Here is a 14,316-nt window from a genome sequence, read left to right as displayed (position 1 = left end):
CACAGTATATACACCACAGCAGTCATATATATATATACTGTATATGTTTGGTTTAAAGGATGGTAATGAGAATATAAACCACTTATTAAAGAAGCACGCTGCAATAGATTGCAACTCTAAATGTAGAATTTGAAAGGTTGGCATATGAGCATTTTATGTTTTCCTTTGGCCATGTTTGTGTGAGAGAGTGTGTGTGTTTTGTGCATGGAGAAAGGTTTGATCCACTTCAGTAAGATCCACTTTGCAGCGACTCTGAAGTTGTAGCTGTGTAATTCCTTTATTCAGAGTCCCTGCAAAGTGGATCTTACTAAAGTGAACATTTAATTTACTTTGCAGCAACTTTGAATAAAGGAATTACACAGCTACAACTTCAGAGTCGCTGCAAAGTGGATCTTACTGAAGTTGTAGCTCTGTAATTCCTTTATTCAGAGTCATGTACCAGTCTGACCCTCAGGTCCTCTTGGAAAACCAGGACTCCAGAAGTTCAGGGGAGTCATTATACACAGCCACAGGAAGAATAGACACTGTAAAACTGTGCTGTTTGCAGAAACAGGAAGTGTGGAACTCTGGCCTTACAGCATAGCGTGAATATGTTGCATTCAAAGCCTGATGTTTGGGCAAGTTTGAGGTGGTCTACATATTCTTAGTCTTTTTTCTCACAGAATTACAGTTCCCAACTTTTAATTTTGCCTGAAAGAAATTTCTCTTGTGTATTTGCTCAAGTCAAGTCATATATCCTTTTATCTTTTTAACCACATTAAATACAGTACAGTGTGAAACAAAACAATGTTCCTCTATGACCATGGTGCTACGTGGGATAACTTTAAACAACACAGGACTACATAAAATGCACATGTGCAAACATCTATGCTAAATAAAAAATAAATAAAACCTCACACACAATACAGTACAGATAAGATCAGTAGCGCAGTGACACTCGAATATTCCGCAGCTTTTATACTGTAACAATAAGGAATGATTAGAGTACCAGTATGTCTTGCTGTGTAGTGTTTCCCAAACTTTCAAAATGAACTAAACAATAAAATACAGTACTTTTTCAAGCGTTCTTTCTGGTGCCCATGTTCCATCAAGTTAATTATGTTAATGCAAAACCATAAATTATTCTTTATCAAATTGTAATCTCTATTTTATATATATATATATATATATATATATATATATATATATATATATATATATATATATATATATATATATTCGATATTAATTAATAATACACACTATATGTGTACACCTGACCAGATGTGCTTTTTAAACATTTAGTCCCTATTTTCTGTTTTAATAACCTTCACTCTTCTGAGAAAATGTTAGAATTAGTATTTTGCTGGTGGAGACTTGTGCTCATTTAACTAAAAGAGCGTTAGTAAAGTCAATAAAGGAAATAACGTAGGTTTGAGGAGATCTGAGGTGCAGCCCACATTCCAATTTATCCCTAAGGTGTTCAGTATGGTTGAGGTCAGAGCTCTTTAACAGACCACTCAAGATCTTTTATTCCAAACCATATACAACTTATCTTTATGGAGCTGATATTGTGCACAGAGGCATTGTCAGACTAGAACAGTTTTGGGTCTCCTAGTGGAAGTAAAATAAAAATTCAATGCCACCACATCCAAAAACTTGTTATAATTGAGTTCTTTCGATGTTGTGGTACCGTTTACATTTTGGGCATTTAGCAAACACTGACTTACAATTATCTCATTTAAACTACTGAGCAGGTGAGCAGTGGCAGCTTGGTGGTGCTGGGATTTGAACTCATGACCTGATCAGGAGTCTAACATCTGAGCTAACCCTTCATATTACTAGACTTTTGTCCATATAGTGTATATTTTTTATAAAGGATTAATGAAAAAGTTTAATAAAAATGTCATTACTCTTCACTTGAGATTTGAATAAATAGGTTGTTATTGTTGTGTTTTTTTCTTTTAAGTATAAGGAGGAAATCTTTTGTTTAGAGAACAAACATACTTTACAGAATCCATGGCTAGGTTTCAAATGCTATAGTTTTGCTTTTCTAGACGATAATTTATAGCACATTGTATACTACTGTTTGCTCAGTGCTTAAAGCTATTATATCATCCTATGAATGAGCTAGTCATAAACATTCATGTACAGCCATAACAGTGTCTATTTCTCTTTACTTTCCAGCGTGATTATGTGATTTAGGTGGAAGCAATGAGACAATGTATAGAGAAAGGAGCAGAGATTGTTATAAAGACAGAAACGAGAGGGAAGCAGGAAATTGGAGACCGTAATGAGCTCTGTCACCGTGTTATCTTCCCTCTTAGGGTTTCTCTATCAGGTCATGTGTGCGCTCCTGCTGTGCCTGCTTTTGTGCAAGTGGTGGGTCTATGCTGGGGCAACCTGGTGAGACAGACGCCGTGCTGTCCTGCTCTGAAAGGAGCTCATCGCCAGCGCTACCTCAGCACCCTGGATTCAGTTACGGCCTATGAAAAGGCAGTCATGTTCACTCAGATAGTGCTTGCTGGGATTGTAACTCACCCTCACTGCGTTCTTGCACTGGTCACACAAGCCAAGAGTCCATGATGTGCTTTACCTTAAAACTAACCCTGTTCCTACAAAATGCAAAGAGAAATAGCTTGCTTGTGCAGAACTAGCCTAGCATCAAGGGAAATATTTACTCAGGTGTTATTAAGAGGCAGGAAGCTTTTACATTTAGGGACATCACTAGATAGTTATCGTGGTCCCCTGGTGGTCTAGTGGTTAGGATGCGGCGCTCTCACCGATCCCCGGTCAGGGAACCAACCCCAGCCACTCTTAGTGCCGGTCCCAAGCACGGATAAATGGGAGGGTTATGCTTATATATATATATATATATATATATATATATATATATATATATATATATATATATATATATATATATATATTAGAAAGCTGAGGCCATAGCACAGGGTCAGCCATGATACAGCACTGATGGAATAGAGAAGTTAAAGGGCCTTGCTCGAGGGCCCAACAGTGTGTCAAAGTTGTGGTACTTGAACCCTCAAACTACCGATCAGTAAACTAGAGCCTTAACCTTTAAGCTCCCACTTCCCATAAAGAAGAATCCTGACTTGTGAGACAGGAAAGAGAAAAGATATAGCGAAAGAGAGACAGCGAGAAATTTTATCTCCATGAACTCATAAAGTTATCATTATTAGCCACATGAACATTTCATTTCAATACAATACATTTTGACTTTTGTGAACCTAAATCTTTTCACCAGCCCTGTTCACCCTGATTTCAACCATCTGCACATATAGTCGTGGTTAACCACTTGCCTTGTATTATTCTCACAGCTTGGTCTGAGTTAGGAACCATTCCACCTGCATAAATAATAGACGGATTATCGTCTGCTGGGGTTTACTTTTCAGATAAAGTTTTAAGTATAAACATTGGATTAGAAACACAGACTACACTTTGTGTGCCTTTAAAACTGTCAGAGATGTCGATGGTTTTACTTTGACACACAGTCTACATGATATTGGATATCCGAAAACTTTGATGCGGATTATTTTCAACCACCATATGACTTGTTTTAACCTGGGTGTGTGTGTGTGTGTGTGTGTGTGTGTGTGTGTGTAGCACTGCAGGCATGGTATGTGTGTGAACAGAGAGATGGAGACGAGGCCGGTGCATGGTGAATGGGGACCGTGGGGACCCTACAGTGTGTGTTCCAGGAGCTGTGGTGGCGGTACACGCAGCACATCTAGAGACTGCAACAGACCTGAGTAAGGCTTTAGAGAGAATCTACAGTTACAATGGACACAAATCTCAATCAGTCCAAATGTGAACTTTTACTCTAAACCAAGATGTTCTGGAGATGTTTATAAGCTTTAAGAGGACATTGGACCTTGTACATTTTATGCCATTTAATTTCAGCAAATGGCTTCTGAAGTCATAGCCCTTTTTATGATTTGTTTTTGATCCTGTCACATATAAGAACGTGTGTGTGTGTGTGTGTGTGTGTGTGTGTGTGTGCATGTAATAGGCCAAGAAACGGTGGGCGTTTCTGTGTGGGACGGCGTATGAAATTCCGCTCCTGTAACACCGAGCCGTGTCCAAGGGGCTGGAAAGACTTTAGAGAAGAGCAATGCTCGCAGTTTGATGGCAAACATTTTAACATCAGTGGCCTGCCTTCCAGCGTCCGATGGGTTCCCAAATACAGTGGAAGTGAGTATTTCAGCTCCACAACCCTCACATATATAATGAAATTTTAGCTGAATACAATTTTGTTTATATACTGTCTTTTATCACAAAGTAGCTTTATAGCAATCCTGATGTAGATGTTATATCCCCAATAGCAAACCAGAGGTGACAGTAGTAAGAATAAACCCCTGAGGTGATGTAAGAAACAGACTTTCGGAAAGCCCTTTCTAAAAAAGTCAACTCATTCTCTCCTGGGTGACACCAGAGAATAGAATTACTAATCATTAGTTTTACTACACTTCTGAACAAAAAAAATTAATATGGGTCAAGCTAAAAATTGCCAAAAATATATAAATGATATTATAACAAATAATGTGTCAAAGAATGAAACAAATGCACTTCTGAGATTTCCTATGCCACCATTTGCTTGTTTACTTTTGCTGTAATGAACCGTTCGGTGGGGGCAGGGAAAAATCATAATAATCATGAAAATGATTAAAAGCTTTGATGTAAAATTGAATATGTCAACATTAAATGGAACAAAATGAATAAGTTACTTCACCTATTTTTTTGATTCTTACAAATTCCATGAATAGTGATTTATTAATATCATTTAAAGCTTAAAGTTTCTGCCTTGTTTTGTCCAGGAGTGTGAGTCAAATGATGTTTTATCAAAGCAGATTGTAAATAAGAATAAAATGAGCACAGAACAGTCTTAATGATTACTACAATATTGCTTATGTATGTACTTAAATAAATACAGAACAGAAATACAGTTTATTAAGTACTTTATGCATTGAGATATTCTGAATATTCTAATATATTATAATGCATTATATGATAACATTTGCAGATCATTTTGGGGAATTGGAAAACTTTGGGACATCCAGTTTGTGTAGTATTTACTTCTCAATTCTGTACAACTTTGAATATTAGATTATTTCAAAAACCTTCACAGTGATCTGGGCAGATCAAGCCTAGGAGTTTATTACTCTAATTGACCATTATAATTTACATTCACATTTACATTTGCGGAATTTAGCAGACGCCCTTATCCAGAGCGACGTGTCCATTATAATGTTCTGTAATGTTGTTTATATCAACTACAGCATATTGTATAACTCTATAGCTCGAGAAGCAGAACTACATTTGATGTGCTTTATAAAAAATCTGATTGGAAACTGTATACACTGCTATGCAGGAGTCTCTGTAGCCCCTAAGAAGTGATTTTTCCAAGAAAAAAACCTTGCCCTGACAGGCCATTGCTCTCTTTTCCTGCCTCACACCTCGTACTGTAATGACTGTTTATTTAGCAAGGTTCTACTTATACTTAGTACTTCCTCAGTGTTCGCTTCAAACACACACATGCACATTTGTTTTTTGCAAGAGTGGAGTAAAACAAAGTCACACACCCTTGCTCCTTTCACACTGACTCTGTTATTTGTTCTTGGCCTCGGGGCTAAATGGTTCAGGTAGCTTTCTAAGCACATTTAGTTGATAGGTTTTCTTTAAAAGGTGTAAACTGTAGCACATGTTACCAGTGTTCATACCAGCATATTGTGTAAAGGGACACACATGACTTTTTATTTACCTCTGAATGCGTTGTGTTGAATGTTTGTCTGGTCGGCGAATTCCTTCATAATTGTGCTGGCCTTCATAGCCGCTACGTGTGTTTGGCAGCATAAGGCTAGCTGGATGAGATCAAGGCGAATTATTTCAGGCAGTTTCCCTATACACACTTTATAGAAATAGGCTGACAGATATTTAGACCCAGAAAAGTCTTTGAATACAGATTGTACACTTTCCATATAAAAACAGTGTCAATAATATATGTAATATTCCCGTTTATATAGTGTTCTGCTAGGTTCATTTAATATACAAAGCTTTGGTCTTTCCATATGAGTTAGTTGAGGATTTTTATTTTGGTGAATGTTTAAAATCTTATAGTTTTTTTGAGTTGCTTTTTATTTTCAGGTACTGTTAGTGTAAAGTCTAACAGGTACATTGCATTTCACTGTCATTGCATACTAACTATCTATAATATCTGTCTGTCTGTCTGTCTGTCTGTCTGTCTGTCTGTCTGTCTGTCTGTCTATCTATCTATTAATCAGATAAAATTCACATGTAAATGAATTGTGCATGGTTTGATTGTTGCTTACAATAGAATGTATCCATTATTTGTAGTCCTCATGAAGGATCGATGTAAGCTGTTCTGTCGTGTTGCTGGGACAATGTCCTACTACCAGCTGCACGATCGAGTGGTTGATGGAACTCCTTGTGGTCCTGACACTTATGACATCTGCGTTCAAGGACTTTGCAGGGTACTGTACATGTGTGTGTATGTATGTGTGTGTGTGTGTGTGTGTGTGTGTGTGTGTGTGTGTGTGTGTGTGTGTGTGTATATATATATATATATATATATATATATATATATATTTATATACTGGTTGTTTTGAAGTTTGAAGAGAGTTTTTTTTACAGTAATCATATGTATGTTTTATTGTCCTACAGCAAGCGGGTTGTGATCATGTTTTAAACTCCAAGGCCAGGAATGATAAGTGTGGAGTGTGTGGAGGGGACAACTCGTCCTGTAGGACTGTTGCTGGGACTTTCAATAATGCACAATATGGTAAGATTTCACTGGGGAAGTTGGTGAATTGCTTTTATAAATGGGTTATAAAAGTACAAAACGGAGGTTGAATCTGAGTTTTTGTCTAGTGACCACAAAGATGTGGTCTGAATTTTTGCCATTTGAGATGATTTGTTATTTTTACAAAATAAAAAATTCTGTAACTCTACATATTATTTTTACCTACATGCACAATACATCACCCGTCCCTGATTTAAATTAGGATAGACCCCAGTCCTTTGAAGCTTTATCTGCAGCCATTGTTACGTCTTGTGTCTCAAAATCAAAGGACAAGAATGTGACTGTTTTGCAGCATTAAAAAAAACCCTAAATCATTCACACTACTGGGATGTATGTATGATGTAAATGATGAGATATACCTATCTGCTTTCTGTTCTCTACTTTATCTTTCATGATCTGCTTTACTAACATCTATACATAGTAGATTCGTTTTTTTGCAATTGAACAGTGCTTTAAAATTGTATTTTATAATTTAGGATGCAGGATATGTAAAAAGGTCTTGCAGCACAACAATGTGTAGTAAGTGTATACTACATTGTTACACATTCCACTAGACTCTTAATATTCACACACGTCTATGGCATTTAATCTGTTGCGGTTTGTTGTTATATCTATACTATATAAATGTAGGGATTGTATAAATGCCAGGGTGGAGTAGTCCTCTAGTGACCTAGCAGAAGAAAGAATCCAGGGAATTTACCAATACCAATGATGGACCTTTGGTGCCTGATTTAATTTGGCCAGGCCAATTACTGTGGTCAAGGCCTCCCATACAGTCCTATTGTTCAGAAGTGATTTGAGGTAGACCACAGGAATCCTAGAGCTTTGACTAGGAGTGTGTTCCTCTTTCTGTTGCAAATCCATGTTTGTATTCTGGGCTCAGTGTTCAGTCTAATTCTCTTGTGAACTGCCTGAGGCAGAGTCCACTGTTTCTGATCTCAGGTCAGCTTGTGTGGAAAATCTGTGGTCTACACTGGTGCTTTCTAACCGATTTGTGGCTGTAAGTTAGTGTGTGTGTGTGTGTGTGTGTGTGTGTGTGTGTGTGTGTGTGGCGTTAGTGTAGGTAGTTTGGGATTAAGCCAGCCGTCTCAGATTTTTTAGACTGATGTATGTGTAGATGGGTTTTCCCTCTGTGGGAGATTTAGAGAGACACTCTGTCCATAGCAAATAAGAAAGGGCATCACTATCGCTTCAGGAAAATTCTCAGTTTTAGAGCGAGATACAATAGAGCTCTACTGATCTACTTGACTACAGAAAGTGTCTTATTAAGGTGTGAACCACCTTGGCATTTTTTCTCTTAGACATATCTCTTGGACATTAATGATGATGAGATAAATGTAAACGTTAAATAAGTGAGAAACCATTTCTTATTCTCATAAATTTTAAATTCATAAACTGAATAGATTTATAGAGGGTTATAAAGGACGATAAAGTGGAAGAGGAAAAATCCTATATCAGTGCTGCCATCTATGGACGTAACTATCCCGTAACATCAACATTAACATCTCTTCTCTTCTCTTCTCTTCTCTTCTCTTCTCTTCTCTTCTCTTCTCTTCTCTTCTCTTCTCTTCTCTTCTTCTCTTCTCTTCTCTTCTTCTCTCTTCTCTCTCTTCTCTTCTCTTCTCTTCTCTTCTTCTCTCTTCTCTTCTCTCTCTTCTCTCTTCTCTTCTCTTTTCTTCTCTTCTCTTTTCTTTTCTTCTACACTACACTACACTACACTACACTACTCTAAGTACATTACACTACATTACATTACACTACTCTACACTGCACCACACTACACTACACCACACCACACCACACCACATTACACTACTCACACTGCACTGCACCACACTACACACACTACACTACACACTACACTACACCACTCTACACCACATTACACCACACTACACCACATTACACTACACTACTCTACACACTACATTACACCACTCTACACTGCACCACACTACACACTACTCTACACTCACATTACACTACACTCACTACACTACACTACACTACATTACACTACATTACACTACACTACTCTACACTACTCTTCATTACATTACACCACTCTACACCACTCTTCACTACACTACTCTACACCACATTACACTACACTACTCTACACTACTCTTCATTACATTACACCACTCTACACTACTCTTCACTACACTACTCTACACTACATTACACCACACCACACCACATTACACTACACTACTCTACACTACATTACACTACTCTGCACTGCACTACACTACACTACTCTACACTACACTACATTACACTACACTACTCTACACTACATTACACTACATTACACTACACTACTCTACACTACTCTTCATTACATTACACTACACTACTCTACACTACATTACACTACTCTACACACTACACTACACTACACTACACTACACTCTACACTACACTACATTACACTACACTACTCTACACTACATTACACTACATTACACTACACTACACTACACTACTCTACACTACTCTTCACTACACTACTCTACACTACATTACACTACACTACACTACATTACACTACACTACTCTACACTACATTACACTACACTACATTACACTATACTACTCTACACTACATTACACTACACTACATTACACCACACTACTCTACACTACATTACACTACACTACACCACTCTACACCACACTACACTCACACTACACTACACACCACACTACTCTACACTACACTACACTACATTACTCTACACTACACCACACTACATTACACTACACTACACTACACTACACCACACTACACCACACTACTCACACCACACCACACTACATTACTCTACACTACACTACATTACACTACACCACACCACACTACACCACTCTACACTACACACTACATTACACTACATTACACTACACCACACTACACTACTCTAAGTACACTACACTACATTACATTACACTACACTACACCACTCTACACCACATTACACTACACTACACCACACTACTCTACACACTACACTACACCACATTACACCACACTACACTACTCTACACTACACTACACTACTCTACACTTGATTACACTAAACTACACTACACACCACACTACTCTACACTACTCTTCACTACACTACACTGCACTACTCTACACTACTCTACACACTACACTACACTACACCACACTACTCACACTACACCACACCACACCACACTACTCACACTACACCACACCACACTACTCTACACTACACCACATTACACTTAACTACTCTACACTACATTACACCACACTACTCTACATTACACTACATTACACCACACTACACTACTCTAAGTACACTACACTACTACACTACATTACACTACTCTACACTACATTACACCACACCACACTACTCTACACCACTCTACACTACACCACACCACACTACTCTACACCACACCACACTACTCTACACTTGATTACATTAAACTACACTACACTACACTATACTACAATACTATACTCTTGACTGCACTAAACTACACTACTCTACACTACTCTACACTACACTACACCACACTACACTACTCTACACTCTACACTACACCACATTACACTACACTACTCTGCACCACACTGCACCACACCACTCACACTACACTACACTACACTACTCTACACTACACACACTACACTACTCTCTACACTACTCTACACTACACTACATTACACTACACTACTCTGCACTACACTGCACTACACTACTCTACACTACTCTGCACTACACTGCACTACACTACTCTACACTACACTACACTACACTACATTACACTCACACTACTCTACACTACACCACATTACACTACACTACACTACACTACTCTTCACTAGACTACACTACTCTACACTACACCACTCTACACCACACTACACTACACTACACTACACTACACTACTCTACACTACACTGCACACACTACACTACACTACTACACTACACTACACACTACACCACACTACACTACACCACTCTACACCACACCACTCTACACCACTCACACCACACCACTCTCACACTACACTACACTACACCACTCCACACCACACCACTCACACCACACCACTACACCACACCACTCTACACTACACTCTACACCACACTACACTACCTCTACACTACACCACTCACACTACACCACACCACACTACTCTACACTACTCTACTCTACACTACTCTACACTACACCACTCTACACTACACCACTCTACACTACACTACCACACCACACCACACTACTCTACACCACACTCACACTACTCTACACACTACTCTACACCACACTCTACACCACTCACACTACACCACTCTCACACCACACTACACTCACACTACACCACACTCACACCACTCTACACACTACACTACACACACTACACTACACACTACACCACACCACACCACTCTACACTACACTACACTACTCTACACCACACTACACTGCACTACACTACACTACACTACACTACTATACTCTTGACTGCACTAAACTGTACTACTCTACACTACACTGCACTACTCTACACTGCACACACTACACTACACTACTCTACACTCTACACTACACTACACTACACTACACTGCTACACTACACTACACCACACTACTCTCCACTACACCACATTACACTTAACTACTCTACACTACATTACACTACACTACTCTACACTACACATTACACTACATTACACTACACTACACTACACTACTCTAAGTACACTACACTACACATTACACTACACTACACTACACTACACTACACTACACTACACTACTCTACACTACACTACACTACACTACACTACACTACTCTACACTACACTACACTACTCTACACACTACACTACACTCTACACTACACTACACACTACTCTACACTTGACTACACTGCACTACACTGCACTACACTACTACACTACTCTACTCTACACTACACCACTACACTACACTACTCTACACTACTCTGCACTACACTGCACTGCACTACACTACACTCACTCTACACTACACTACTCTCACACTACACTACATTACACTTAACTACTCTACACTACATTACACTACACTACTCTACATCACACCACATTACACTACACTACACTACTCTAAGTACACTACACTACATTACATTACACTACTCTACACTACATTACACTACACTACACTACTCTACACTACTCTACACTACACTACACTACACTACTCTACACTACACTACACTACTCTACACTTGATTACAATAAACTACACTACACTACACTACACTACAATACTATACTCTTGACTGCACTAAACTACACTACTCTACACTACACTACTCTACACTACACGACACTACACTACACTACTCTACACTACTCTACACTACACTACATTACACTACACTACTCTGCACTACACTGCACTACACTACTCTACACTACTCTACACTACACTACTACACTACACCACACTACACACTCTACACTACTCACACCACTCTACACTACACCACACTACACCACACCACTACACTACACCACACTACACCACACCACTCTACACTACTCTACACTACACCACTCACACCACACCACTACACTACACTACTCTACACCACTCTACACTACACCACATTACACTACACTACACTACTCTGCACCACACTGCACCACACCACTCTACACCACTCTGCACCACACTGCACCACACTACTCTACACTCACACCACACCACATTACTCTACACTACTCTACACTACACCACATTACACTACACCACTACACTACACTACACTACACTACTCTTCACTAGACTACACTACTCTACACTACACTCCTCTGCAATACACTGCACTACACTACACTACACTACACTACTCTACACTTGACTACACTGCACTACACTGCACTACACTACACTCTACACTACTCTTCACTAGACTACACTACTCTACACTTGACTACACTAAACTACACCACGCTACTCTACTCTACACCACTCTACACTACTCTACACTACTCTACACTGCACTACACTACTCTACTCTACACCACACTACTCTACACTACACTACACCACACCACTCTACACTACACTACACCACACCACTCTACACTACTACACTACTCTACTCTACACTACTCTCTACACTACACTACACTACACCACTCTACACTACACTACTCTACTCTACACCACTCTACACTACACCACTCTACACTACACACACTACACTACTCTACACTACTCTACTCTACACTACTCTACTCTACACTACACTACACTACACTACACTACACTACTCTACACTACTCTACACTACACTACACTACACTACACTACACTACACTACACCACTCTACACCACTACACTACACTACACTACACACTACACTACTCTACTCTACACTACTCTACACTACACTACACCACACTCACACCACTCTACACTACTACACTACTCTACACTACACTACTCTACACTACACACTACACTACACTACACTAAACTACACTACGCTACTCTACTCTACTCTACTCAACTCTCCTGCTTTGGAAGACTGCTTTGGAATACTTGTGGGAAATTACAGGATAACCCAAACTTCTAGGCCATAATTACTTCTGCTTTTCTTTTTCCCCTTCTTGTTTTTTGTGTTTGTGGGTGGGCATTGACTTATGTGGGAAAGCAAAGGGGTTTTTTTTTTTATTCTTGATTTTTATTCTTTGCGTTCCTTCCTGTGTTTACTTTTCCATGTGTGACATTTAAAGCCTAAAAGGTGTCTTCAGTTTTCCAGAACTAGGCCATGCAGCATATTGAAGCTATTAACTCAAGGTGTGATGGAAAGTGAAAAACAACTGTCACTTCTCTTTTTAAGGTTGTTGAAAATTAATTTCCTCTTGGTTTTCCCCCCTATGATTTTTTGTTACAATCTCTAGGTTATAACGTTGTGGTACGAATCCCAGCTGGTGCAACCAACATTGATGTCCGGCAGTTTAGCTATTCAGGAACTCCTGAAGATGATAACTACCTCGGTAGGTCTTACCATGTGTGAAAGTGGCATTCATGATTTTTAAACGTATTTAATATTTCTGCAACTTATTCTACAACTTTATTTATATATTTCTGCAAATTGATTATTTAACATCATCAGTGATGTATAAAAACTGAATACAGTCGGACATTCTCTCTCTCTCTCTCTCTCTCTCTCTCTCTCTCTTTATTTATATATATATATATATATATATATATATATATATATATATATATATATAAATATAAATATCTATATATAGGTTTGTTTTTTTGTTTTTACGATGTTTACAATGGTTCAACTTTTCAATCTTTTGATGACAATAGTGTTAAGACAAAATTGTCAATTTTAAGTTTCACATTCAGCATTCTTTAAGACTCCTGGGAAGGCTAGGCCAGTGGTCCCCAACCCCCGGGCTGCAGATCGGCACTGGTCCGTGGGTCA

The 14,316-nt window shown here is 38.7% G+C and overlaps 1 protein-coding gene across 1 annotated transcript in view; it reads left to right on the top strand.

The window, feature by feature from the left end:
* The window catches only part of LOC124392509 (A disintegrin and metalloproteinase with thrombospondin motifs 20), a 106,946-nt gene that overhangs the window by 50,372 nt on the left and 42,258 nt on the right, over window positions 1–14,316 (top strand). The window contains exons 12-16 of the mRNA XM_046859613.1: window positions 3,607–3,752; window positions 4,013–4,194; window positions 6,355–6,491; window positions 6,682–6,799; window positions 13,778–13,873. Coding sequence (XP_046715569.1) covers window positions 3,607–3,752; window positions 4,013–4,194; window positions 6,355–6,491; window positions 6,682–6,799; window positions 13,778–13,873 — 679 coding nt within the window. The remainder of the gene's footprint in view (window positions 1–3,606; window positions 3,753–4,012; window positions 4,195–6,354; window positions 6,492–6,681; window positions 6,800–13,777; window positions 13,874–14,316) is intronic.

The sequence above is a fragment of the Silurus meridionalis genome, chromosome 10 (assembly GCF_014805685.1).
Source record: "Silurus meridionalis isolate SWU-2019-XX chromosome 10, ASM1480568v1, whole genome shotgun sequence".
NCBI classification, from domain to species: domain Eukaryota; kingdom Metazoa; phylum Chordata; class Actinopteri; order Siluriformes; family Siluridae; genus Silurus; species Silurus meridionalis.
The sequence above is the reverse complement of the archived record's forward strand: the minus strand, read 5'-3'. Positions and strand labels throughout refer to the sequence as shown.